General features: G+C 47.7%; 1 protein-coding gene across 5 annotated transcripts; it reads left to right on the top strand.

The window, feature by feature from the left end:
* Positions 1-1539: 1539 nt before the first annotated feature.
* MFSD1 (major facilitator superfamily domain containing 1) lies at positions 1540-24621 on the top strand. 5 transcript variants are annotated; one of them, XM_048314459.1, is made up of 20 exons: positions 1540-1924; positions 6580-6658; positions 10043-10182; positions 11791-11974; positions 13155-13207; positions 13637-13749; positions 14126-14168; positions 14528-14595; positions 15010-15118; positions 15730-15832; positions 16517-16615; positions 17404-17515; positions 18008-18064; positions 18585-18741; positions 19357-19454; positions 20154-20266; positions 20644-20691; positions 20854-20914; positions 22985-23099; positions 23326-24621. In XM_048314459.1, the coding sequence occupies exons 4-20, from the start codon at positions 11953-11955 to the stop codon at positions 23383-23385; spliced, it is 1431 nt and encodes a 476-aa protein (XP_048170416.1). In that variant the 5' UTR covers positions 1540-1924; positions 6580-6658; positions 10043-10182; positions 11791-11952; the 3' UTR covers positions 23386-24621. The 5 variants fall into 5 exon arrangements, with proteins under 5 accessions (XP_048170416.1, XP_048170415.1, XP_048170414.1 ...); XM_048314458.1 differs by lacking the exons at positions 1540-1924; positions 6580-6658; positions 10043-10182 and having other exon boundaries at positions 10915-11974; XM_048314457.1 differs by lacking the exons at positions 1540-1924; positions 6580-6658; positions 10043-10182; positions 11791-11974 and adding an exon at positions 12915-13062.
* The last annotated feature ends 3151 nt before the right edge of the window (positions 24622-27772 follow it).

Here is a 27772-nt window from a genome sequence, read left to right as displayed (position 1 = left end):
AGCCTCTAAAGCAGTGTTCGAATTAAATTCCTCCTGGCAGGTCACGGATGTGGAGGCACAACTCCTCACCCCACAAAGCTTTAATTTGTTTGAGGCTAACATTTACTGACCTGACAGCAATAAAAATCCCTTTGAATTCCTGACTTGTTGACACTGGTGTTGTAAAGATTCAGTGCCTGTCACTGTGAAATGAGGGTTGCACCAGCACAGTAACTTGGGAGGTGTTTGGTTGCACAATTGTTATTGTGAAAAACGAGGTTCACTCTCCTGTGAGAATTTAAAGGGTTTAATATAAAGACGAGACCCATAAAAGAAAGCAAAGAGGTGATGGCCGGGTGCCTTGGTGCTCTGCCAAGAGCACACCTGATGCTCAAGGTGAGTCCTTTTTATACCATTTTTACTGTCTGTTCTCTATTCATATTCAAACTTTTCCCGGAGCTGTTCTGCATGGCCACTCCTTGGGTCCGCCTTTTTAGAGCATGCGTATTCTTCTGCCTTGCGGTTTTATTTCTTTTGATTCTTGGGCTTGGGCTCCCTAGGTGAGAGTTGATAGTAGGGTGGACCTCTCAATTCTCCAGACAGTCAGGGCTGATTGCAGCTTTGGGCCTCTTTGCCCCCCGGGCAGAGCGGTGATAGCGGCTCTGGGCTCTCCTGGCCGCCCGTTCTCCGGGCGGAGCAGCCTTTGGGCCCTTTTGTTCCCTGGACAAAGCGTTGGTCAGCAGCTCCTCGGGCCTCATCCTCTGCTCGCCTGGAGGTTATCTTACTTGTCACACTTGCTAATATCCTTGTTAAAAGAGAGAAAACTGCATCCACACAGCAAAAAGCATTTCTAACATTATGTAATATCTACCTTAATACTTGCGAGAAGCCAATATTACAATCTATGTTTATAACATTATGAATGTACCGTGGTGTTGGCTTTTGGCGTGTTCCAGAATTGTTATGAATGGATTGTGGGGTTGGTTTTTTCCTTAATGTTAGAAAAGCTTTGCCTGGGTTCTGCAATGTAACGCTGGAGAATGTTTAATTTTACAAAGAGAGAACCTCGTTTTTCCCAGCGGCGCGGGCGGCTGGGGCGGCATCAGCGCTGATCCCTCCGCGGGCAGGATCGCATCACAAATAGTCCCTCGGGCGGATCACTGCGCGGCCAGGACCGCGTCGCCGCGGCTCCCTGCGGCCGATCCCTCTGTTCTGAACGGGATTGTGATGTTGGCTTTTTGCACCTTCCATCATTGTTAGGAATGGATTGCGATGTTGGTTTTTTCATGTTCCTTAATGTGAGAAAAGCTTTGCCTGGGTTCTGTAATGTAATGCTGTAGAATGTCTGCAGTTTGGGTGCTCAGTTTGGGAAGGATGGGGAGGGGGTCTTCGCATTCCTGGAAAATCTTACCAGAACAAAAAAAAAAAAAAAACCGAAACCAGAGGGAATGGAGCCAAGGAAGAAGATAAGACTGATAAGATGATACTCAGCAACTCCAAAGAATTAACGAATGATGCATGATGGTGATGAATAAAAACAAGCGATGTACTTTTAAAGCCGATCTTTTGGCTGTACAGGTGCGCCTTTGGCTCTCTGCCGGAGCACCCGGCCGTACCGCCCTTTTTGCTGTTGTCTCCTAATTGTCCCTTTTCTTCAACTTCCCTTCAAATTTTACAAATAGCGAACCTCGTGTTTCACAATTTGGGGCCCGTACGGGGATAAGGGCTCAGCTCTGGGATCTCCCGGGGAACCCAGAGCAGGGGGGGGCCCCCGCCCGCTTTTGGCGGCCTCGCTTTGTGCTTCCCGGCGGGGTCAGGGGGCTTTGCAGTCAAACACCCGGAGCGCAAGAGAGGAGACAAAGCAACAAGAAAGGAAAGAAAAGGCTCCCTGAGGAACCGCGGTAATTAAACACGTAAAATCTTGGGCACCAAGACTCCGAGAAAGGTGAGTATTTTTTCTTTCCTCTTTTTGGGGGGAGAAGGGGGATGAAAGTGTGTGCATGAGACGCGGGCTGGTTACCCCAGAGCTGCAAAGCGAGTGTGGAGTCTCTGAGGCTGCGGCTCTGCTCTGCCGCGAGAGAAGCAGTCAGCAAAGAGCTTCTCTGGGCACCCTGTGCCAGGGCCTCCCCCCTCACAGGGAGGAGTTTGGGTTAGAATATTTGGGTTTGGGTTAGAATATAAATCCATGTCCAGGATGGGTTTGTTAATTTTTTTTTTTTTTCCGAAGAAAAAATGCCTTCAGAGTTGTGGAATTTTATTCTTCCAGGCATTTGTGTTATAGAATGTGCTGAACTATTTGTATGGATGAAGTGAATGCAATTACCCCAGATTAAATGATTTGCTGCCAGTTAAGAGCCTGGTGCTATAATATTTAATTGAGATCTCTTTAGATTGGTGATTTGTTCACAAACAAAACATAATGCCACATGTATATGAATTAGAAATAGAAATAGAGAGAGGTGTAAGCCATGACTGAAGTAATACTGGGGCTAAGCTTCCCTTCCTTAATCCCTGATATCATCCACCTTCCCCTTTGAAAGGATTTCTAATTGAGGGTAGTATTTAATTATACAAACAAATACAGAAAGTTTAAGGGAAATTACTACGTAAAGGAAAAAGGGAGAACTTTCCCTTTTTTTCTGTGTAAGACACTGGAGAGTTTCCCTGCAGACAGCTGCAACCTACATTGACATTTTGGGTTCCTTTTTTTCCCTAATCCTGGCTGCCCTTGATTCCAGAGGAAAACAATGGGAGGGGAGGGAGTGCTGGGCATATTTAAAGCACAATCATGGGAAATGCTCCCATCAGCACAGAGCCCCTTTCCTTCCCCTGGCAAATCCTCTGGCTGTGCTCCAGGCCTCTGGATGCACGAGGCTCTTCCCTAAGGGAATTGCTAACAATATGGAAAACTCCTGGATTGCAGTGGCAGCGCTGGGAGGGCACAAGGAGAGCTCATGCAAGGCCCCAGATGCACTCTCTTGGTGCATTCAGAAGGTGCTGCTGGGGGAGTTACACTGCTTTTAACAGCTCAAAAGGTCAGAGATTTCTTTTTAATGAATTCCTTTTCCCAGCCTTCTTAAATCTAATGCTCAACTTTGCATATTTGTAGTGATTGCAGGGTTTGAGAGGCAGCAGGGTAAATTTGATTTAGATACAAACTCCCATTTCTTAACAAGACAATTAAAAGGGGGGTGTGATGTTAATATTTCACTTGGTTGGAAGAGGAAATGCCTGGCAGTCCCAGGGGAAGAGTCACAGGCACCTGTGCTGAACTCACACAGATTTTTGGCAGGAATGATCTAATTGCTCATCATGGGTGGAATAGAAAACATTTCTTACTCAAATGAAGAGAAGGCTGGCTCAGGAGGTGACATCACTGCAATCAAGGAAGGTTGAAATGAGCTGGAGAAGGTAACAGGAACAGGTTGTGTGTTAAAAGAAATGTGAGGTGGTAGAAGATCAAGACCAAAAATCAAACCAAGTGAATTTTTCGTCTTGTTATTTCTGCAGGGTTTCCATGTGTTTCCATCTTTCCATTTGCTGGGTTTGCTTTCCAAAGCAAGGGAGGGACAGGAGTTCAAGAGAGTCTAGTTCAGGTCAGTCTTGCTGATACTTGAAGCAATTCTGGTTTCCCTGGTCAATCTGTTTAATGAAGGATGTGGGGACATTTAATTGTGGCCATCCAATAGCTGAAGGGAGCCTGCAAGAGAGCTGGACAAGGACCTGGAGTGACAGGACAAGGGGAAATGACTTTAGACTAAAGGAGGAGAGATTTAGATGGGATCTAGGGAAGGAATTGTTTTCTGTGAGGGTGGGGAGGGGCTGGGCTGGAATTCCCAGAGCAGCTGGGGCTGCCCCTGGATCCCTGGCAGTGCCCAAGGCCAGGCTGGACATTGGGGCTTGGAGCAGCCTGGGACAGTGGGAGGTGTCCCTGCCCAGGGCAGGGGTGGCACTGGGTGGGATTTCAAGTCCCTTCCATCCCAAACCCTGCCATGGTCCTAACCCAAAGACAGCCTGTCTATGGAGCCAGCAGTGTCTGGGGGCTAAAGCACCTTTACAGCTGCTGATCAGAACAGGAATTTCAGACATCAGCTCCTTGACTTTATCCCAGTTTTTTCTTGCTCATCCCTTAGCTGAGAGGTGATGGGAACAGTCAGCAGGAGCATCCCCAAGCCCTGGGAGTGGGACGCTTTGGGAGTGGGACTTTTGATAACTTTTATTGGCTTTGTGGCTTATCCTGAGACAACAGAACCAGCAATAAATTGTCACTTCAGGGCCAGCATTCGGTGCCAGCTCAGAGAAGCCCAGGAGGCTGTGGCAGGTATTAGTAGTGAGCACCCAGCACAAACCCTGGAGCAGGATCCCAGGGTAACAATGCTTGCCAAATCTGTTTGCAGAGTGCACAAAGCAACAAGGAAAACATTGCAACAGCACCAAGATTTTCTCACAGATCCAACACAGCGTGCTGCCTCAGCACAGCTGTTTATTGGTGCTTGGCTTCCAGCCCCAGCCTGGGACTGAGCCAGGCACTGCATCCATCGGGATCGGGATGCTGTGGCTGTAGGATAAACCCCCAGCCAAGGCCCCAGGGAATCCAGTTATGCCATTTGGAATCCATTTCTTTTTCCTTGATTTCCTTAAAGATGTGTGTGGGGAGCAGTGATTGATCCAGCCACTCTTCCCAGTCCCGTGGGATGTGTGTTTCTTTTCCATTTCCTGGGAGCACTCGGTGTTTGGGGCTTGCTGGGCTGCGAGGAGCTGCTGGACTCCATCCACAGCCACTATCAGGCATTATCTCTTGATAACTCCCTGAAAATCCCAGCCCTTTGGTTTTGTAGGAAAGGCACTTTTCCTGTGGGACATGCAGGGTGTGAGGCTGGCTGTGGGGAATATTCCCAGGGAGGAAGGAAGGGCTGGCAGCGTGCTGACAGCAGCACTGCTCTTTCAGGTGCCGGTAGAAGAAGCTTATAAAAAGCTTCATTCTTGCTTGGTGAGCAGAAAGTGCAGGAGAATGGGCTGGGAATGAGTGGAGTAGAAGCTGAAATGATGTTGGGACAGCTCGGGCTGGAGGCAGGAATGCTCAGCAGGGAAGGAACAGGCAGCCTTAAAACTTCAACATGTGAATTTTAGACAAGAAAATGATACAAAGCTGATGAATTCTGATCAGCTTGCAGCGTGGCTTTGGAAAACTGACTTTGGAAGACTGACTTTGGAAAGGAAGGCTTTGGACTCCTGAGGGTGCAGAGGTGGAACCCTGACTATGCGAGCTGTGATTTGACTTTTCTGGGGGTGCCATCCCTCCTCCCCAGCACCAGCAGAGCAGGGCTTGGATGTGCCTCGTCCCACCCCTTATCTCCAGTGCAGCTGCTGGCTCGAATTGCCCAGAACAATCAGATTTTAAGAGGTTATAAAAGCCCTCATCAGTTGTTTCTCCTCTTCTGGTGGGGATGTAAACATTGAGAAGCCAAGCAAAACAGCCCAGTGGTTGCCAGTGCTTGGCCAGAGCCCGAGAGGCGTATTCCCAAAGAACTGAGGAGGCAGCTCCCCAGCAGGCTCCATGGAGATTGGATACAGGGCATGCAGCTGGAGATTTGGAGCCAAGGCCTGCCCCAAAGCACTCATTGCTGGAGTGGAACACAAGAAGTGGGATTTCACACAGTTTGCCAACAAACTAAAACAAGGAAGCGAGCGCTCCAGATCCAGGATGGATCTTGGAACTTGGCACGGCTCTCCAAAGCAGGATTTTTATCTGTTCCCTTTGCTGAGTTCAGTTTTCTCTTCCCATTTTCCATTCCCTATCGCTTTCCAGAGCCATGCACTTGGCACTTGTTGTTAGATGTCAGATATTTGAGCCTGGAGTTGTATTTTCTAGGAATGCTTTGTGGTTGTGGATCTCGAATTTCCAGAACAAAACCCCGCATTTGCTTTCCAGATAAGAGAAAAAAAACCCAAACTTCATTTCTTTTTCTCTTCAGTTTCTTCTAATCTGACTTCATCTGCTGGTTCCCATGCAGGGCAGTGGTGGAGTCCCCAGGCCTGTTTAAAAATCCTGTGGATGTGGCACTTGAGGACGTGGTTTAGTGGTGGGTTAACAGCTGAACTGATCCTTTGGAGGCCTTTTCCAAATGTAGGGATTCTGGGATGACTCTAAAAGGACAAAGAACTTGTAGCTCGGAAGGGTTTCAGCTCCTCTGAGTGTAGCCAAAGCAGATTGCACAGGAGATGTCCATGGCCAGGTCAGTATGGTGGGAATTCCTCCCCATCCAAGGAGATCATGGTTTATGTGTCCAATTACAGTCATTGCAATATTGGTATCTTTGAGAATGTTGTTCCCAATGGAAGCAGGGAGAGGAAAAATCCCACGTGGCCTTCCCATGTCTCTGGGATCCATTCCTCATGCTGGTGGTAAGAGGTGGATGGCATTTAGGATTTGCCTCAATGGAAGAGGTAAATATAGAAATAAACCAAGTTGTGAGGGAAAGCTTCTCCAAGCACAGCATAATTTCCACTCAAACCATCTCAGAACTTTGCTTTACTCTTTTCCTTATGCTCAAACCAGGTTTTTTTTCAAAGAATTCTCTTCTTTTCCTCCTTTTCAAGGAATGAAGTGGAGCCCAGGAACAGCTCTGACTCAGGTGGTGAATGCCCAGCACCATTTTCCCTGCCTTGTGGGAAGAAGGTGAATCCTGGAGGTCTCCTAAGAAATGACATTTTCCAAGCCAACAAAGCTGCAATGACCTTTCCTTGAAACTCTGGGCTGGGAGTAATTCCCTTCCTGTTTCTTCAGTGGGGATGAGCTGGCTGTGGTGCCAGGAAGGGTGAGGGGAATATTTCAGTTTCTCACCTGCAGGACTTGTGTTTATTCACTTGTCATTTATGGGGAACAACATGAACCCACTCGTTTCCTTCTCTCAGGCCATGAATAATATCAATGAAATTGTTTGCACTTGGAAACCACAAGGTGGGGAGCTCAGGGATGTAAAAATGCAAAGAATTGTCATCTGGGAGTGAAAGTGTGAAATCAAGTGTTGAGCAAGATGCTTCTAAAGGAAACAATATCTTTTCAGGATTAGATCACTGGTGATTTTTTTCTTTGCTGTGCAGAATAATTGGTCATTCATTCTTTGAAGGAAGTAAAAAAGAAAATTGCACTTCATCTTCCTCTCCAGCCCCTTCCTTTAACAAATAGTTAGACAGTCATATCTTGTCCTCTAATTTGAATTATCACTTTGTGAAATGGTTTTTTCCTCCCCTCTCCAGCTTGTTTCCAATTTTTTGCCTATAAGGAAATGATTCTGCTCCTCCTTTGCCACCCTTTTCTCTTTTCCTCTAAATTGGAGCTTTCTGTAATTTTTCCCCATGGTATCACTTTTTTGGGTTATGAAGCAAAGCCTCCTACTCTGAGATAAAGCTGGATATGTGGAGATGACTCAGGATTATTGGAATAAGAGTGATTTTTTAATTTTTGGTTTCATTTTGAAAGGTCTCAACCCAATGAGAATATTTAACATAACCATGTCAACTACAGCAATAGAATTGAATTTAATTTCCTCAGATCCAAGGCCTAGGAGAGCTGGTGAGAAGGAATTCCACAGGGGGGGGGAATGAATTTGAGAGTGAGGGATCAGGTGTATGAGCAAAGGAATTAAAGTTCAGGGAACAACGGGAGCACTGAATCAAGTGATTTGCTTGGAAAGTTCTCCAGGCTGCAGCAGAGAGAAGGAAAGAAATCCACCCCAGTGGCCCCAGGTGTTGGAAAGTCTCCAGCAAAGTTCAGTCACTGGAGGGCAGAGGAAGTGGCCGAGGAGGAACTGCTGGATGTGCAGAGATCCTCAGGCTTGGGCAGGGGAAAAGCAGGAGTCTGGCAGGAGATGTGCCTTTGGAATAAAGTAACTGAGGGAGACAACCCAGAGCTGAGAGGGGACAGCAGGAGGCTGCAAAGAGGAGCTTCTGCTGGATCCTTGGAATGTGCGGCAGCCTGGGTGCTGGGAGCAGCCCTGCATTTGGGAACAGGATGATTTCTGTGTGGGGAATGTGCACAGGGATGCCAAGGGGATGGTGCAGCCCTGCCACGGGGTCAGTGGGAAGCAGCTCCCCTCTCCCATCCATTTCTGTGGTTCCATCCACTCCCATTCCCAGAGAATGAGGAGCCCTGGTGACAAAGAGCTCTCCCTTGGCCTTCAGCCAGAGGAGAGAAGCAGAGCCCTTGTCCAGGGTGGGAACTTCCTTCATTCCCAGGGCACTGAGGCTGGCTGGCACCAACCTTCAGCATCTGATTCAGAACCAAAGCTTCCTCCTGAAATTCCAGGGCTTAGCTATGAAATCCTTCATGTCCATCCCGCTGGGAGAAACAGGACAGTTTTAAGAAGTTTAAAAGTTACGAGAATGCATCTTTTCAAAGATGAACTCTCCAGTAAATGCTTTGCTTCAGTGCCTCTCAGGCAGCTGTAGTTGTTCAGTATTTCCACCAAATTACCTGGAGATTTTTAAAACTGTTAACATCCACCAGGAATTTGTGTATTCTGAGGAAAACAGGCACAAAGGGAAAGTTGTGCATGGAGCCAAGTTCAAGTGTTACCTGGTAATTCAACCATAGTCCCAAAAGCCCAAAGCTCTGAATTCCCAGAATCACGGAATCCCAGACTGGTTTGGGGTGGGAAGGGACCCTAAAATCACCCAGTGCCACCCCCTGCCATGGGCAGGGACACCTTCCACTGGGCCAGGCTGCTCCAAGCTCCGTCCAGCCTGGCCTGGAACACCAAAAACTCCTCCTGCAAGCCCTGGTGTGGCTGAGAAGCTGCATATCGTGAATGATGCTCCTACCCTCCTCTCCCTGGGGGTGTTTTTCACTCCAGTAGCTGGCCTGGCTGTGGGAGAAGGAGCCTGGTGCCAGGTGCCCTTGGGAAGAGCTGTGTGATTTCAGGAAGGAGGCAGAACAGCGTTGAGCAGCGTAGGACAAGGAGCCATGAACCCACCCCGCTCGGTGCTGCTGTGACCCGGCAGAGGGCAGGAGCTGTTTGCTCTGGCACAGAGTCCCCTCCAAGCACAGGAGCTTCCTCAGGCCAGGATCTTTGCTCTCAGGGAGATTTATGGGGCAGAAAGGCTCCCTCAGCCGTTCCCCAGCACTTTGCAGAAATCAGACTTGTCTTGAGCTGGTGCATAAAAGCCCAATAATGCTTGAGTGAGGCAGAGAGGTTTGTAATAACCCATTCCTCAGCAGGTGGAGTGATGAAACACTGTTTGCACGCCTGTGTGTGACAGACCCTTCATCCTTTGGGGGGAAAAGCACGAGATTTTGCCTTGAGAAAATGGATCATGGGGTAATGATGGTGGAGTCAATTTAATCACGTGAAATGCAGCTCCTGCTTCGTTGCAGTTTGGAAGCATCTTCCCAAAGACAGCAGTAACTCAGAGGAGCTGAGCCTGGAAGCTCATCCTTGTTTCCCAGGAGTATTTACTGCCCTGAGTGCTCCTTGCACTTGATTGATCCAGGCAGTGCAAGGAGGGGAGGCCACAGGCACAAGGATTTTATGGCCCCTATAAAGTCCTGTACACAGGTTTTCCTCCATTTGCTGCTGTTAAAAGGAGCATTTAGGATCATATGGCACTTTAAGTGCTCTGATTTATGGGGAGGCAGCAATTGCATCTGTAACAAACATTCTAAAGCCTGAGTTTAAGAGCAATCTACTGTATTTATTTGGGACATAAACACTCACCTGCAATGCACGTGGGAATCAGCCCGGGCTTAACTCCCAGAAACATCACAGCCACGAGCTTCAGGCACAGCAAGGTCAAAGCCAAGGTGAAGGTGGATGTGACTGGGGAGAAGGGCAAATATTGGGAAACAGCAAATGGAAAAGAGCCTTTTTCTCCTGGTAAATATTCTGGATGCATGGCTGTCGTTTCTTACTCTCCTACGAAGGGCCTGATGTTACACAGGACAAGATAAATACAGCCCCAGGCTCGTTTAATAGGAAATATTTAAGCACACAGCCAAGAAAAGAACATGAAAAACCCACTGAGAGCTCTGAAAAGGAATATAATAAAACTGCATGTGTTTCAGGTTCATGAAAACTGCCTCGTGCATGAGTGAAAGCACGGGAACCCTTTGTGGCTCTGGCACCTGCTCAGCTCTGCTCCACATGAGGGATCATTGCCAGTACTGAACTGATGATGCTCAGTGGATGATTAGGAGCAGCAAAGGTAATAATTTTTAACTGATTTAAGTAGCTTTCTAACCAGTTTAAATAGTTTAACCCTTCCACCTTTACATGTTTTTGTATGACAGTAATAGTGTGGGAGCGTGGCATGGATGAAATTGAAATTATTAGGAATGAACGACTCAGAGGGACAGTAACACTTCTCCATTTATTTCTGAAAAAGAAGGAAGTCGCTCAGAGTAAGCAAATTCAGAGGAATCTCTGGTTTCCCAAGGGAAGTCAGAAGAGAGGACAGGGAAAACCACGCCATAACGAAACCATGAGCTTGACGTCTTCAGGGCAGCACAACTCACTTGGGTAATGACTGAAAGAAAAAAGACAAATTCAGGGTTCTTGAGTTTAAATAACGAGAGAGATCTGAACAACATTCACCCTTTGAGGTCACATGGTTTTGTGCCGCTGTTTGCACAGGAAAAGGGAGGAGGTTCTTGGCTCTTTTCACATTTGTTACACATTGACACAGGAGTGACACAGTGAATGTCTCCCAGTCAGGAGGCCTTGCCCTCTAATGCTACAGGGATTTAATAAACTGAAATGGGACAAGAACATCATAAACCAGTGCTCAAAATCCTCCTGGTAGCACCGCCGAGACTCAGGATGCCATTCTGGGCCGAGGATTTCTTTTTCCAGGAATCCTCTGCCACTGCACTTGGCACAGCCAATCCCCCAGGGCTGCTGGAAGCTCTCCGAAGTATTTCTGCAGAGTGAATTTTTCAGAATTTTTGCAGAGTGAATTTTTGGGTCTTCAGTGTACAAAACTCTGGGACAAAAGTTTGCAGGGTGAAATCCTGATCCAGAGATTGTGGCATTTTTGGGCAATTGATTAAATGAAGTCAACCTAACAAGAGTTTTGGTAAGGAAATCCCTAAAGCCTCTGCCAGCTGTTCACTTCCATGCTTTCCCTTGGAATACACGGCTGAATCCAGGCCAAAATATTCTCATCCTACATCAGAAGTGGCACTTTATTGTGTTTAATATGTTTATTCACTATGTGGCTTTGCCTTTGTGAGAGTCAGGGAGATAAAATTTGCTTTTCTGGATCTTCCTTGAAATAAAGGCTAAAATGGATCCCCAGTTCGAGGAGAAAGCTTCTGTGGGATCCTTTTGCCAAAGTGCTGGCATCTTGTCACTGCCCATCTGAGTTACTCATTAGCTCGGTTTGAAATCCATGTGAGAATAGTTTAAAGAATAAAATCAAGGAATTGGTGTTAAAATGTCACCAGACACAGCTTTCTTTCCAAAGTTCTCTCTTTTATCTGTGGATATAAATTGTCTCCCTGGAATTAGGAAGCTCGAGGTGCTCTGCAAGGTCAATTATCTTTGAGCTCCCTCAAGTGGCAATGAAACCTTGGGGTTTGTCACTGGAACCCTCGAGTTTTTTACAAAACCCCTCGAGTTTGTCACTGAAATCCTTGAGTTGGTCACAGAAACTCTCAAATTTGTTGCACAACTGCTTTTCCAGCAAAGCCCTGTAATTTAAGACCATGTTTTTCACAGCTGCTCTGGTAAACTGAGACGCTCATATTTCAAGGAATCGCAGCCAGTTTAGAGCAGTTGAAAAGGATTCATTTAATAACACAGTTCTGTTTAGACCGGTCTCTGAAAAGACACGAATCAAGTGAAATGAAGCGTTTCACGTCCAAGAGCAGCTGGCAGCTGATTCACAACGTGATACCTGCATGTTTTGAGAAGTTATTTTGACTTTCTTCTATGGTTCCTTAGCAAATTCATGACAGAGTAGCTGGACGGTGAAATGTCTTGGCTCAGCACATCAGGTAAAACACAGCCCTTTCCTTTCTACACTGTGAAAACAGAAATAAATCCTTTGAACTAAATCACAAGTGCCTCATTAAGAGCGTATTTTATTGAAAAAGAGCATATTTTTAATGAAAAAGCAATTGCTGATGTGCACACAGGATTTGGGTAATTTTGGTGCAAGAAGATGAAATTTGGTGGAAGGTTGGAGCTTCTTAAAGTAAAAAAAAACACCTTTTTCAAGGGTTGGTCTAATATAGGAAGAACTTTTTGGAGCAAGAAAAAAAGACTTTGGAGAAGAGAAGCCTTCCAGTGTCTGAAGGGAGTTCCAGGGAAGCTGGAGAGGAGCTGCTCATCAGGAGCTGGAATGCCAGGACCCAGGGAATGGCTTCCCAGTGCCAGAGGGCAGGGCTGGATGGGATATTGGGAAGGAATTGTTCCCTGGGAGGGTGGGCAGGCCCTGGCACAGGGTGCCCAGAGCAGCTGTGGCTGCCCCTGGATCCCTGGCAGTGCCCAAGGCCAGGCTGGACATTGGGGCTGGGAGCAGCCTGGGGCAGTGGGAGGTGTCCCTGCCCATGGATGACCTTTAAGGTCCCTTCTAACCCGAACTATGCTATGATTCCATGATCCCATGACTTTAGCACCCAAGAAGAGAACAATACAGCCATTTTACAAGCTGTTGCATTTCCCTGGATGCTGTTTTCGGACTAGTTGCAGCCTGGCCCTCAAACTCCATTCACATTCACATTTACGTTCACGTTCACGTTCACATTCACATTTACGTTCACGTTCACATTTACATTCGCATTTACATTTCACTGTTTAGCTTTATTTTAAGTTCCCATTTCCCACCCTCGCAGGCCCCAGGCCCGGCGTTGCCGTGGCAACGGCGCACGTGACCCGCGCGGGTCACGTGGCGGGCGGGGCGCACGTGACGGGCGCTCACGTGGGGCGGGCGCGATGGCGGAGGAGGAGCGGGCGCTGCTGGGCGGCGATGGCGGCGATGGCGGCTCCCCGGGGCCCCCCCGCGCCCTGCCCGCCGCCTGCGACCCCCGCCGCCTCCCGCACCGCCTGCTCGTCCTGGCCCTCATGTGCTTCCTGGGATTCGGTGCGGGATGGGCCTGGGGGGCTGCGTGTGGGGGGGTTCCGGGTGTGCGGGGTGCCCGGACGGAGCGCTGAGCCGTCGCCTTCTCCCTGCAGGCAGCTACTTCTGCTACGACAACCCGGCCGCTCTGCAGACGCAGGTTCAGCGGGTGAGTCGCTGCCAGGGGGCTCTGAAAAACAGGGAGAGTGACCTTTGCCATGGGCGTGGAGGAACGGGGCAGGGGGGAAGGGCTTCCCGCTGGCAGAGGGGGAGGTGGGATAGAGAAAGGAATTGTTCCCTGGGAGGGTGGGCAGGCCCTGGCACAGGGTGCCCAGAGCAGCTGGGGCTGCCCCTGGATCCCTGGCAGTGCCCAAGGCCAGGTTGGAGCAGCCTGGGGTGGTGGAAGGCGTTCCTGGGGTTGGAACAAAACGAATTTTAAGTCCCTTGCCACCCAAACCAGTCTGGAATTCTGTGAATGACAAGCAGTGGCCAGGTCAGAAATGCACTTGTTTCTACACGGTTTGCTTGGATATTTATTCTGTGTCCCTGCAGTTAGCTCAGGAATAATCCCTTTTATAATTCCCCTGGTGCTATGCAGGACATGAAGGTGAACACAGCCCAGTTCATGGCACTCTATGCCTGGTACTCCTGGCCCAATGTGGTTCTGTGCTTCTTTGGAGGTTTCCTGATAGACAGAGTGTTTGGAATTCGGTGAGTGTAATGTTTGTGTCGCTCATGTGCAAGGAATGATGAGCCAAAAGTGCAGGTGAGGTTTAAGCTTTATATTATAAAGTTTTTCCACATTGCAATAAACCTTTCCAATATTTTTTCCCCACACAATTTAGGATGTTTTAACAATATAGTTGAGCTTCCTTTCCTTTATAATTTAAATAAATTTGCTTAAAAAGCACCACCTTGCACTGCCTGTTTTCTAGGGTAGCTGTTGAGCTGCACAGTTTATTACAGAGACCTTTTACTGCACATGCACCTCCCCTTGTTTCCCTGCTGCAGGTCTAACACAGTGTTTTGTAGGGGAAAAGAAGATTCTGGTTATGCATGAAGTGATTTGATTTGATTTTCTTTCCAGGCTGGGCACTATAATATTCAGCATCTTTGTGTGTGTTGGGCAGGTGAGTGCAGGGGAGGGGGTGAAGGATGATGAATTTGTGTTCCACATTAGACAGCTGAGAACTGGAATGGGAGAACCCTGGGTTGTGCTGGAGTATCTGGGAAAAGGGAATCTTGGAATGTGAGTGAAATCATGGGAAGGAGCCACATGTTTGATGTGGAATTGGTTGAGGACAGTCCTGGGTGGGCCAGCTTGGATATGATGAACAGCAGAGGGAGCAAGGACCAAAAAGCAGAGCAGGAACTGGGTGTGAAGTATTTCTGGGAAGGGAAAAGCATTTCTGTTCCTGTTTTTGCACGGTTCTGGTTTGTTCCATACCCGAAATGCACAATTATCGTTTTCCTTCAATGCTCTTTGCAGGTGGTGTTTGCTCTGGGGGCACTGTTTAACACTTTCTGGCTGATGGAAGTGGGCAGATTCATATTTGGGTGAGTCTGGAAGAGCAGATTTGTGCTCTCTGAGGTAAGGCCATCTAGAAAACTACAAAATCCAACCCTAGAAAACGCTCCTGGAAAAGTGCTGCCTCTTGGAGACAAAATGGTTGGATTCTGAGACCTCTAAAGCTGAGGAGTGCAAGATCTTTGCTTGCTTTCTCTATGTGACTTAAAAACAAAAAATAGGACTTTGCAGGTCTTGCTGAACCAAAACCTGTGGAACCACCAGTGATTCTTAAATCACTGCAATTCTGTTCCTGAATCTTTGTTTTCTGTTGCCTTGTGTATAGAAATCTGCATTCCTTCTGCCTGTACACAACCAGGTTTCTCTGAAATTCTGCTCTTGCTCTTGCCAAGGACCTCGCTGCTTTGCCTGCTGCATTTTAAACGTTTTCTTTTGCTTTTCAGGATAGGTGGTGAGTCCCTGGCAGTGGCCCAGAACACGTATGCAGTGAGCTGGTTCAAGGGCAAGGAGTTAAACCTGGTGTTTGGATTGCAGCTCAGCATGGCCAGAATTGTAAGCTTGCACCAGTGCACAGCTGAGAACGAAGAGAGGAGTTGTGCCCCTTCTTGTAGGGCTCCTTCGGAGCAGCCTGGGGTGGTTTTAAGCTCTGCAGGTGTTTCCCTGGTGGGGCAGTGAGCTGCTCTCTGCTGGGGCTGGGGGATGCTGAGCCTGGTGCTCATGAGCAGCTGCCTCCTCTCAGCTGAACTGCTCTTAACTGGGGGTAGTCTTGGGGTTGCAGCCACGGATCCTTTCTGGGGGCAAAGGGAGGGGAAAAGGTGCTTGCTTCTTCTGGTGCCTGTCAGGTGGGAATCCTGTGTGCTCTAATACATTAAATTCAGCTCAGTTTATGAGCTCGTGCCCGTGGGGTTTATGCACTTCTCAAGTCTTGGTGAAAACCCTTCCAGATTTGTATAAATTTAAATTTGTGATGTTATATTGTTGTTGCAATGATTGATTTGTTACCAAGCCAACAGGGAATCATTTGTATCCTTTTCCCTGCTGGTTTAAGTTCCCTGGGTAGCATTTTCCCTGCTTGTCTCCAATAAACCCTTCTGCCTGATGTTCCTGTCGAATCCCTGGAGCTGGAAAATGCTGGGTTCTTCACATGGCTCTGTTGTGCCTAGGGGAGCACGGTGAACATGAATATCATGGGATGGATCTACTCCAGAGTTCAGGATCTCCTGGGCTATGCTGGCCCCAGCACCCTCGGCCTGGCTCTCCTGATAGGTCAGTGATGTTTTGGGTTGCTGTCCACCTGCATGTGTGTTAATGATTTATTAACCACTTAAAAGCACTTATTAACCACTTAAAAGCAGCACAAATCTGTTTGAGCCTCAGAGGAGCAATTCCAGCACCCTTTGTATCATGTTCTCATATTCCCTCAGGTCACTGCAGCTGCTGAAATGCTGTGGCATTTTTGGGGTGGCCGAATTCAAGTTTGTGTCTTGTGGAGATGAAATATTTCACATGCTTTGAGCAAAGGAAAGACTTGCAGAATTTTCTGAGGGGTGTCAAAGCTTGCCTGTGGTTGTCTGGTTGTAAAAGCAGAATTTGAACAATTCTGGGGTGTGTTCCCTTCCCTCAGAGCCATGGGCATGGAGACCCTGGTGTTGGGAGTAAGGCCAGGCTTTGTTTCTGTCACTGCAAGGTGCAGATGAGGAGCTTGGCTGTGCTGAGGGGGATTGGTGGTTGTGTTTTAAATAAAATAAATGTATGTTCATGTTTGTGCTCCAAGGCAGGTGTCTGCACACCTGTTTCACACCTTAACCTTTGAGCTGCACAGCTCTTGAGCCTTAAAGCTGGTGTTAAACTCGATGTGCCTTGACATGTCCAACAAAAACTGCACTAATTGGGCTGAAAAACCAAATTACTCTTTGAGTCGTTAGCTAAACGTGGTGTTGCCTTCTTCAGGTGGTGTCACTTGTCTCTTCTCACTGAGCTGTGCTTTAATCCTGGCTTACCTGGACAGGAGAGCAGAAAAACTGCTTTGTAAAGAGCAAGGGAAAACAGGTGAGTGGTGGGCCTGAGCTGGAACAGACCCTTCCAGCTGCTCTGCACAGGGCAGGTTTGCATTTGGGGTAATTCGGTGGCTGCTGCTGAACATCTTCACAGTTATCATTTACATGAATTTTTAGTGTTAAACACCAGTTCAAGAGGCAGATGCACTGTCACCTGCTTTGTTTATAAAAATAGAAGTTCACACCAGTTTGTGCCCTTGCCACCAGTTCTGTGTCTTGTTGGAGTTGATCTGATTCCCTTCAGTAGGGATGCAGAACCAGGGAGCTCTTCCCTGTCAGCGTGTGGTGGCTTGAGTTTTCCATGTGGGAGAACTTAAGCCAATTAAAAGTAAATTAAATTTGAGATGCAATGGAATCCCAGACTGGTTTGGGTTGGGAGGGGACCTTAAATCTCACCCAGTGCCACCCCTGCCATGGCAGGGACACCTTCCGCTGTCCCAGGCTGCTCCAAGCCCCAGTGTCCAGCCTGGCTCTAGGCAGGAATTTCCAGCTGGTGAAAGATTTCCCTGGCCAGGTGTGTTGAACTCTGCTGCTCAGGACTTGCAGGGGCTGTGGAGCTCTTGTCCATCACTTCCTGTGGGAGGCACAGTGTGTTTGGCTTTGGCAGCGTGCATTTAACACTGGACATCCTTCAGTGAGTGCCACGGGGTAAACTCCAACCAGGCAGGGGCAGGGATGTGCTTCAGGGGGCATTTGGGATCACCTGGGTGTTACCCAGTGGGGATGAATGCCAGGTTTGTTCATCCTGACTGAATCCATGCTGTGTCTGCCCCACTGCAGGAGAAGTGATCAAGCTCACAGATGTGAAGGATTTCTCCCTGTCCTTGTGGCTCATCTTTGTCATCTGTGTCTGTTACTATGCAGCAGTTTTCCCTTTCATCGGCCTTGGGAAGTAAGTGCTGCTCACTTTTCCAGCTATTTCTCTGCAATTTGGCCAGGCTTTTAACCAAATGCTTAAAAGCTTCGCGTTGACCTGCTGAGCTTTGTGGGAGTTACCACTCTGACTTGTCAGAACTCAGGAGCGTGAGGAAATGTTTGATTTCCTGATTAAAACTGGATACAGATTTAAAACACGGGGTGGAATTTGCTGTCCTGTAGGATTCTTTCCATGTTTACAACCCAATATCTCATTATTTGGGTTAAATGTTGGCTGTGGACATTTTATGTTTTCCCCAAAGTATAATTTGAACGATCCTTAAAATAAAATCTGTGGAGTCTGATAACAAGCTCCTAAATTAATTATAAATGAGAATCTGGGATGTTTATGTCAAAGCTCTGTTTGATTTTCTTGTAAATGAGATTCTTGTCTCTTTGTCTAACTTAATTTTGATTTTATGTCCTTCAAGTCTGCATTTTCCTAAATAGTTTTTTTTTCTTCCTTCAGGGTTTTCTTTATTGAAAAATTCAGATTTTCCCCCCAGGAAGCCAGTGCAATTAACAGGTATATTGGAATTGATTAATTAGGAATGCTGCCAAATTTTAGGATGTATTTTTGGGCTCTGGGCAGGTGGGGAGAGATTTGGGATCTCCTGTGACTTGGATTTAAATGGAGAAATAATTTTGCATGACCCAAGGAATAACTGGGAGTTGTGGATGTGTTTCTTATTGAAAATGGATGTTCACACTGCAAAGAAAAAGCTCTGAAGGATTTTATTTTAGTATTTGGTGATTCTTTTCCGAGTGATAAAAGCAGTGTAATAACAACACTAAAAGAGCTCAGTGTTGGTCATTTGAGGATGAATTTGTGATGTGGCAAAAATCACCCCAAAGTGATAAAACCCAACAAGGAAACACTTGCTGGGCTGTGATTCCCAGAGCTCTGTCACTCTTTCCTTGGATGCCTGAAACCTTTTGGGAATTCTAAATGATTGGGATTTTTTTGGAGGTGCTTTTTTCTCCTGACCTCACAGTTAACAAATGACTCTGGGAGTGTTGAGCCTTGAATTCTTCCTCTCCTGCAGCGTTGTGTACATCATCTCAGCCCCCATGTCCCCAGTCTTCGGCCTTCTGGTGGATAAAGTTGGCAAGAACATCATCTGGGTTCTGTGTGCTGTCATCACCACGCTGGCCTCGCACATCATGCTGGCCTTTACCTTCTGGAACCCCTGGATAGCCATGGTAACCTGCTCTTCTGGGATTTAGACCTAAATAGAAATAAAATCAGTATCAAGTATTTCTTTTATAAGTACAAAATAAGCAATGGAGTTAATGCTGAATTGTTCTGCCAGTTGGGAGGTGGAAAAGATGCCTCACTCCATTACTAAATTCCTGTGCCAGGTGCTCACTTTTCTCCTAAAAATGGTTCTTTTGGTTTATTTCTGAAGTTTATAACTATTGCTCAATGTACTTCTGATGTGCTGGATTGAACCTCAGTAAAAATCTGCATTACTGAGAGCAGATGCCCTGAAATACTTGTTTGGAGCTGAGGATTATGGTGCTCACCAGTGGGGCAGGGATTAAAAACTTCAGTTTTCAGGCATTTTTCTAGCGAGGTGCAGCTCTGGGTGTTCAGTCAGGCTCTTCAATTTTAATTAACAGAGTTTATTTTGGGGGTCATTCCTGGAAGAAGTTCTAAATGTGGGTATTTATTTGGAATTTCATTGCACGAGGTGTTACTTGAGCTCGCTTTTTGTCACTTTTGGGAGAAAGGGAAGGGCAAGATGTTCGTTTGTTAGAGTTTGACATCAGAAGTGCCTCTCCTCTAACCCTGTGTGCCTCTCCCTGTGTCCCCAGTGCCTGCTGGGAGTGGCCTATTCCCTGCTGGCCTGTGCCCTGTGGCCCATGGTGGCCTTTGTCGTCCCAGAACACCAGCTGGGAACTGCCTATGGCTTGTAAGTACTTCCATGGATTTGTGCAAATCCAGAGCACCAGCAGGAGCAGGGGATGGAGCAGCTCTGCTGGAGCAAAGGCTGGGAGAGTTGGCATTGTCCAGCCTGGAGAGGAGAAGCTTTGGGGTGACCTGGAGAGGGACTTGGGACAAAGGATGGAGGGACGGGACCCACGGAATGGCTTCCACTGCCAGAGGGCAGGGCTGGATGGGAGACTGGGGGGGACTTCTTCCCTGGGAGGGTGGGGAGGGGCTGGGCTGGAATTCCCAGAGCAGCTGGGGCTGCCCCTGGATCCCTGGCAGTGCCCAAGGCCAGGCTGGACATTGGGGCTTGGAGCAGCCTGGGACAGTGGGAGGTGTCCCTGCCATGGCAGGGGTGGCACTGGAGGGGCTTTGAGGTCCCATCCATCCCAAACCATTCTGGAATTCCTGACACTTCTGAACCACTGGATCTGAGCAGTTCCAACCCGTTCCTGGTTCCCAGCTCCTCCAGGTTTGGAGCAGGAAGCCCTGGCTGCTCTGGGGATGTGGCTTTGGGACACAGCATGAGCCTGGGGGGGAGGCACAGGAGCTTCTGCAAAGCTGGAGCCCTGCCTTCCACCTGTCCCAGCAAAAGGGGAAAGCTCATCTCCTGTTAGCTCAGTGCCACTGAGGAGCTTTCCCTAAGGAATCACATCCATATGGTGCTCCTGCTCTGTCCTAGCATGCAGTCCATCCAGAACCTGGGCCTGGCAGTGATTGCCATAGCAGCTGGCATGATCCTGGACACCAGGGGATACCTGTTCCTGGAAGTCTTCTTCAGTGCCTGTGTTTGCTGTGAGTGTGGGACACGCTGGGAGTGGCTTCAGGAAGCTTGGTTGGGCTTTTTTATTTCCTGGAAAACAGAAATGACTCCTCTTCTAGCGGTGTCAGCTGGGGCAGTGCTGAGATGAACTCACAGCCAGTGAAGTGGTTTGGGGTTTTCTTGAAGTGTGAAGAGTTTCAGTGTTTAAAAAATGGAGTAAAAAATAGACAAATAATACTTTTAGAGTGTAAGTTTAAAATTAAAATCCTTTTCTGAAGTACCACGTGCTGTGAGCATGGGAGATTTACAAAAGCAGAAAACTCCTCTGAGTTACAACTACCATGAAAAATCTTGGTTGTGGGTTGAACCTGTTCATTTATTGCCTAAACCTGTCCCTTTCCTTTCCCAGTGTCACTGATAGCTGTGGTCATGCTGTACTTTGTGAATCACCTCACAGGTGAGTCTCTGCAGCTTCTCTTTCCCTTTACCTCAGTCTTTACTTCTGTAAAGTAAGTTCAGACTTCTCAGTGCTCTGAGAACCCCTGTGGTGAGTTTTGATACCAGAGGCACAGAAATCCCAGTTTTCAAGGTCTCAGTGTGCACGTTGCTGCTGTTACAGGTGGTGATCTCAACTGGTCTGCAAAGAAAAGGGCAAAACTGCAAAAAGCTGCTGCTTCTGAGTGAGTACAGAGCCAGTGAATATCAGTGGCCTTGGGAAATGTTTGTCCTGGAGGGATTCAGTAGATCATTGTCTCGAGTCTGGTTTGGACTGGATTGATTTTCTCACCAGTCTGTATCAGGGTTTCGTATTCCTGCCCCTGTGGATCAATATTTGAAGGAGCAGTTATCCAGGTGTCCTTTCCTGCCACTTTTCCTCTCTATTTTCTTCTATTTCAGTGGCCTTCCAACTGAAATGTGGTGGAAAATGTTGAGTTTAAATCATAGCACTGATGTGAAACTCAGCTTGGGGTCAGATCTGTCACAAGTGCTCTTGTTACAGTGAGAAGTTTTAATTTTTAGGAAGAAAATGGGGCAGGACTTTTCAGTAAAATGGGATTCACTTCCTTTAAAATGAAATGGAGCACTTCAGGTGGCAGAAAGGGTTGGAATAAGGAAATTTTGGCAGTTCCTGGAATAGTTTGGGTTGGGAGAGACCTTAAAGCCCATCCAGTTCCCAGCCCTGCCATGGGTGGGGACACTCCCATAGACCAGGCTGGTTCATCCTATTAAAATATGTTCATTATTCTTAATTTCACATTTTTTATGTGAGAGAATAAATCAATGTGGGGCTAATCACAGCTTGCAAAACCACACCTGTAGAATTCCAGCTACTGCTGTGTGAAGAACATGGAATTTTCCCTTTGGAATGCTCTCTGTTCTGACCTAATTCAGCTCAGCAGCTCCCTCACATCCTGGAGCTCATTTCCTATAGTTTTGTTGGAATTCTTTAGTTTTTAATAGGCAGTTAATCTCACCTGCAGATGTTGTACATCACACAGTTGTATATATTTATATATTTTATAATATCAGACCTGTTTGATCCAGATACTTTGCTAATAAGATGTTTCTTACAAATGGATTTATGGGCTTGTCCAAAAGTAGACTGTGCCCATATGGTGGTACTTAAATTAATCCCCAAAAACCCAAGGCACCTGTGAGCAAAGGGGATTGGTGAGGTTTGATATGGTTTTCTCCTGTTTTTTCCACACATTAATCTTGAGGAAAGCTCAAGGAAATTAAAACCTGACTTAATTGTGATGGGTTTCCTTGAACCGAAGGGATTTTTAATCCCATTTTTTTGATACAAACCCACCAAACCCCTCCCAAACCTCACAATTCTGTGTCCAAACAGAGCTGCTTCTCCCCCTGTAACAATTCCAGTGATTCCTGTGGATCTGTGGGGTTTAGGATGCCCCAGGCCAGTGTTTGCAGTAATTGTTGTCCCACTGTTTCTTTCAGAAAGGAAAGTTGAGTAGCAAACCCCATCCCGAAGTGGGAACACTTGATCAGCACCACCACCACTGAAGAAGGAGAGTTTAGGGTGCACTGTAGTTGTCTGGAAGATTCATTAACAGCTGGGCTTTGCCTGGTCCCTGCTTTGTCCCTGTCCTGGGGGCACAGCAGGGCAGGGCCCTGTGCCCTGGCTGGGCAGGGTGCCCTCCTGTGCCCACACCCCGCTGGCTGGAGGTTTCTGATCCATTTTTTGTTCTCTGGTAGAGCTCACCCCGAGCTCTCAACAGCTCAGTGCTGCTCTTGTCACTGTCTTCATGCAAATTCCACTTTTTAAATGTATTTCCAGCTCTGGGTTTGTTTCCTTTCGGACACTTTGATGGAAAAAGAGCCACAAATGCTCAAATGGACTTTTTTTTTTTTTTGTAGGAGATTTCTGAATTCTGAGACTGCTGAGCAGTCTTTTATTGCCTTCTTGATTCTCTTTGTATTGCAGTGTTTACTTTAAGGGATGCAAGTTTGTTTAACAGATATAAAAGTTGTTACAGAAGTTCCCTGAGCACGTTGTAATCTGTGAAAAACCAAGAGATTTCTCTTTCTGCTGAAATCTTGGAATGAAATAAAAGGAACCTGCAGAAAACAGCCTCTCTGTTTCTTTACACTGAATTACTGACCCCTGCATGTCTCAGGGTCGTTAATCTGATACCCCAAAACATTTCTTAGGTATTGGAATAACCAGAATTCCCTGCTTGGCTCCACACTGCTCAGGGCAAACATCTGAAGGCACTTTTCTTTTGCAGAGCAGAAGAGCAGGAGAGGCTCAGACGGCAGAACGAAGATGATTTGGCAAAATTGCTGCCAAAAGCTGATGCCTTTAGTTTAAGGAATAAATACCTGTCCAGACTTGGAGCTCAGGTATCACTAACAGGGGGTCATAGGACAATGAAAAACTAGAGTAACGAGGGGTTTATTTTAGAAATTTGGCTGTTCCTAACACCCAGCAGCTCCAGCTGGGAGTGAAACTCCTGGGGCTTGTTCTCAGAAATAAATCTCCCAGTGATTAAAAATCTAACGAAGGAAAGGAATCAATGGCTGGCCCACCCCAGAAGTTGAGGAATGTCTTAATTTTATTTTTTTGCAGCTCCCAGCTCATTACTCCTCCTGTTTATCGACCCTGGCCCACAGGAGTGTGTTGAAATAGCACCTTGGCCTCTGGAAAAGCAGGAATGCACTGAATTTCCTGGGACACAGAGCCCAGCACAAGCAGATGCTCCGTGCTTTGCTGCAAGCCTAGATCCTAGATTTCAAATATTGGCTAAATCTCCTCCTTCCTGGGCAATTCAGAGATCCTGATGGGAAATTCTGGCTCTGGTGGAACCTCTGAGTACCTGCTCCAGCCTCCTGTCTCAAATACTCCGTGAGTAGCTGAGTCAGTGGCCAGGATTGGATCTCCGGGTGTGAAATGGGAAAATTCCCTAATTAAATTGCTGGGATGAGCCTGGATGGAAGTGGGGCTTTTCCAGCCTCTCCTCTTGGACGCCTTGGTTGCTCTGTTCCATGTTTCTGGGAGGAAAAGGTAAGGAGAAACTCCCAAGTGAGTATTTCAGAGGAAACTCCACTTCCAGAAGTACCAAAAGTGCTAACCCTGGAATTCATCCCAGCTCAGGAGCAGCAATAACCTCTACAAGCCCTGAATCTTGTGAAAACTGATATATTTTTAAGAGTTTGTGACTAAAAACTGCAAAAAGAGTTAAAGCAAGAACTGAATTTTGCTTGCAGAGGGAAAAGCCTTCAGTTCCCTGGTGAAACTCAGCATTTTCCCATCGTTTTCAATGGAAGGCTCCTTGCTGAACAGGGAGTTCCCAGAGCTCCTGCAGAGTGCATTTTGCCTTGGTTTAATTACTCCTCAAGGTAATGAGGGATAATTTATCCAAAGTGAGCTGATCTTGCTTTAAAGGGCAGGGGCAGGGGGTTTGTGGAGCCCCAGGAGCAGGGGGAATGTTCCTGGGGTGACTCCAGGGACTCCTCGTGTGCCACAAAACGCTCCAGAGCCTTTGGAAATGTTTGGCTGTGGAGAGAGGAGTTTGTTGGGATACAAATATTACATTTTACGTAGAATGTTTTATTTTTGCCTACAGTAATTTAAGCAGAACTCAAGGTCTTAAAGCTGGTTTTAAGAGAGACTTTGCAGTGCAGATTTCTTTGATGCTCCTGGAAAACTCTCATCTTCCTGAAGGGCTGTTTTGGGTGGAAGTTCTGGATTCTGAAGGACAATTGGCAAAACAAAGCAGCAGCGTGGGAACTTCCTTCCCCCCTGAGCTGTGCTGGTTTTTACTGGTCCTTTCTGGGCTCCTCAGCACTGAGGGGGTGGGTGGTTGGTTGGTTTCCTTGCAGACTGTGAATTTTGGGTGTTTTTAAATAAAAATGGACACTGGCACCTGTGCTTTTTGGCTGTTGAGGGTTCTGGGGTTGCCTTTGGGAGTTGCTGGGGCAATTTTTAAGCAAAGTTTTGTTTCCCCAAAGGGGTGGAGGGTTTGGGGGAATTTTCTCTTTGAGGATCCGAAGGCAAAGCTGCCCCCACTGATGGATAATGAATTTTTCTTGGGGAGGGAGAGAAATAAATTGAATTTTGCTCTTCATCTTCTGCTTCTCTTGAACTCTGACATATTTTGGTTGGAGAAACTCGTCTGCTGTTCCCTCGAGGTTGGCATTTCATGCATGATCCAACCCTGAAGTTCCTGTTTTCCTTCATTTTCGGTTCCTGAATTCTCTGTACCCTCCAGGCTCCTGCTCCAGTCTTGGGGGGGACTTCTGCAAACAGAGCAACTTCCCCTGGCAGCTGCAACCCCCTCCAGGCAGGATCTGAGAGTGGGAAAGGGGATTAACCCTCACTGGGTAGTGATGGAAACATTTATTGAAAATATCTCAAAATCAGGAGTTTACTGGACCAGCTTCCTCAGAATCGGCTTTGTGCCACTGCCCGGAGCGGCTGCGGAGCCCTGCGGGAGGAGGGGCCGTGGGTGAGCTCAGGGAACGGGTGCGAGGGGAGCTTTATCCCAGCAAATCCTCCCTTTTTCAGGCATCCCTCGCTAGAGGTCAGCCCTGCCCCGCTGCTGCCTCGGGAGCGTTGGGAAATTGGGATGGAAACCTCCAAGGCTGCAGCTGCTGAGGGTGGTTCGGTGCCTGATTTACCCGGTTTGGTCCTGGCACAGGGAGTCCGTCCCTGGCACTGTCCCTGGACATTGGGGCTTGGAGCACCCTGGGGTGGTGGGAGGTGTCCCTGCCCATGGCAGGGGTGGCACTGGGTGGGCTTTAAGGTCCTTCCAACCCAACCCAATCTGTGATTCCGTGGAATAGAGTCCAAGCTTTGGGAAAAGCACCTCAACCCCTTACTTCTCTTCGATTGAATTTATTTCCAGGGTGGGTAAAGTCTTGGTGTTCTCCATTACAAGGGAGGCTCAGAGTGGTCAGCAGCAGGAATTTCCCCATGGAAAGGGTGCTCAGGCCTTGGCAGGGGCTGCCCAGGGAGGTTTGGGGTCCCCACCCCTGGAGGTGTCCAAGGAATTCCCGGACATGTCCCCAGTGCTCTGGGCTGGGGACGAGGTGGGGATCAGGCACAGCTTGGACTCAGTCTTGGAGCTCTTTTCCAGCCTCAGGGATTCTGGGATTCTCTGACTATTCCGTGTCTTTCTGAGTGGCTTTGGGGAGTTTTTTGTGGATCATCTTTGTCTGATCCAGCTGGACCTGACCTTTGGAGGAAAACCTCCTTGTCCCTTTGGGATTTGGGGCTGAGATCCCTTTGTTCTTCAAGCCAAAGGTGGGGCCTCCCAGGAAACAGAAGGAAGGAAATAATTCCTGCTCTGCTTCCCCTGACCAAGCTGCTCTGCCTGGGATTCGGATTTCACAGCTGTGGATCTGTAAACACGGGGCTGCTCCTCAAATGATCGCAATCAACGTTAGCCCTGAATTAATTGAGTTGTTTCCGTGTTTACAAAGCTGTGCGTGGGCACAGAGCAGCTGGGAATGGCAGGGGTTGAGCCCGGAGGAGCTGGAACATCCCCATTGCTGCTGGCAGCCGGAATGAGGGCGGAGCAGCCTCATGGCAGCTGGGGGGAAATGCTCCTTTAGGGCTGGGACAAACCCAGAGGGACAGCTCGGGTGTCCCTTAAATCCTGATGGGAATTCCCTTCAGCTCCAGACTTCAGCACTTCGTTAAAAATCCTGCTGTGTTCCCAGAATGTCTGCGTTCCCAGAATGGTGAGTTTGTGTGGATTTCCAATATTATTTGATATTTTTAAATAGGTCTTTGGGGGTTTGTTTTACAGTGTAGCAGCAGGAGGAAATCAGCTTGAATTTGTTGGACCGGAGAAGGTTTTTGGGGTGTCCCTCGTTGCCCATCCTGCATCTCAGACCCCCCATGAAGACGAAATTCAGAGCAACCCTTGACTTTCTCATCCATCAGAACACACATTGCTTAGAAGAGCTCCCTAAAGCAAATTTCTCAGGCTTTTAGATCGAAACAACCCCTCCAAGCAGTTTGTAGGGAGACTGGAGGCGACATCCCAGCTTATGAAACGTGTGAGGAGTGATGGATACACAGGGAAAGCTGAGGGAAAAGGGGAAGGGAGAGGTGGCGTTCCCAGGCTCCACTGAAATCCAACAGCTCCACGTTTAGATGGATTGGTTGTCCTGCCAGTGGGTCCTGATGTAAACACAGGGACATCTAATGGATTGGCTATAATGTCAATATTCGTTTAGAGCTGACTCCAGGAAAAATCTCTCACTGGCAGTGCTGGAATTGGGAATTCCAGGCTTTCTTCTGCTGGAGGGGAAAGCAGATCCAACAGCCTTTCCTTTTGTAATGGGGGAGTTAAATGAAAATGGGGGGCTGAGAGCAGAGGTGAGCTGGCTCAGAGCATTGCGTGTCCTGGAATTGGTTTGGGGATTTTCAGGGCAGTAGGAGGCTGAAGAGGGAGCACATCCTGCATTTCGGAGTATCCTGAACTTGCAGCCCTTGGGTTGGGGAATGGCCCCCAGAGGGCAGGGTTAGATGGGATGTTGGGGAGGAATTCTTCCCTGGGAGGGTGGGGAGGTGCTGGAGTGGATTTTTCCAAGGATGTCCCATCCCTGGCAGTGCCCAAGGCCAGGCTGGACACTGGGGCTGGGAGCAGCCTGGGACAGTGGGAGGTGTCCCTGCCATGGCAGGGGTGGCACTGGAGGGGCTTTAAGGTCCCTTCCAATCCAAACCATTCCACGATTCCATGATTCTGGCATCATGGTCACTTCCATAATGCCATATCCATACATTTCTGTGACATTTCTATTCCCATTAATCATTTTTAAGGTGTCACATGAAGAGCACAACCCACAGACTCAAATTTATCCCTTTGCATGGAATAATTTTTTTTCCTCCTCCTTTCCTCCTGCATTTCCTGCTCTCCCTTTGCCCAGGCTGCTGCTCTGAAGGGTTCGTTCAGGAGCTTAACCCAATTACAGCCCTCAGGAACAGAGCCTGATTACCCTGGACATCCTTTTGGTATCCATCACTGGAATATTGCCTGACAGGGTTAGCAATTGGCCTCCTGATG

This window comes from Corvus hawaiiensis, chromosome 10 (genome assembly GCF_020740725.1).
Source record: "Corvus hawaiiensis isolate bCorHaw1 chromosome 10, bCorHaw1.pri.cur, whole genome shotgun sequence".
In the NCBI taxonomy this organism is placed as follows: Eukaryota; Metazoa; Chordata; class Aves; order Passeriformes; family Corvidae; genus Corvus; species Corvus hawaiiensis.
The sequence above is the reverse complement of the archived record's forward strand: the minus strand, read 5'-3'. Positions and strand labels throughout refer to the sequence as shown.

Coding starts and splice junctions, on each gene's coding strand:
- MFSD1 (XM_048314457.1), top strand. CDS start 12,915: ATGGCGGAGGAGGAGCGGGCGCTGCTGGGCGGCGATGGCGGCGATGGC. Junction 14,169..14,527: donor TCTTTGTGTGTGTTGGGCAG/GTGAGTGCAGGG, acceptor TGCTCTTTGCAG/GTGGTGTTTGCTCTGGGGGC. Junction 15,833..16,516: donor CGGCCTGGCTCTCCTGATAG/GTCAGTGATGTT, acceptor TGCCTTCTTCAG/GTGGTGTCACTTGTCTCTTC.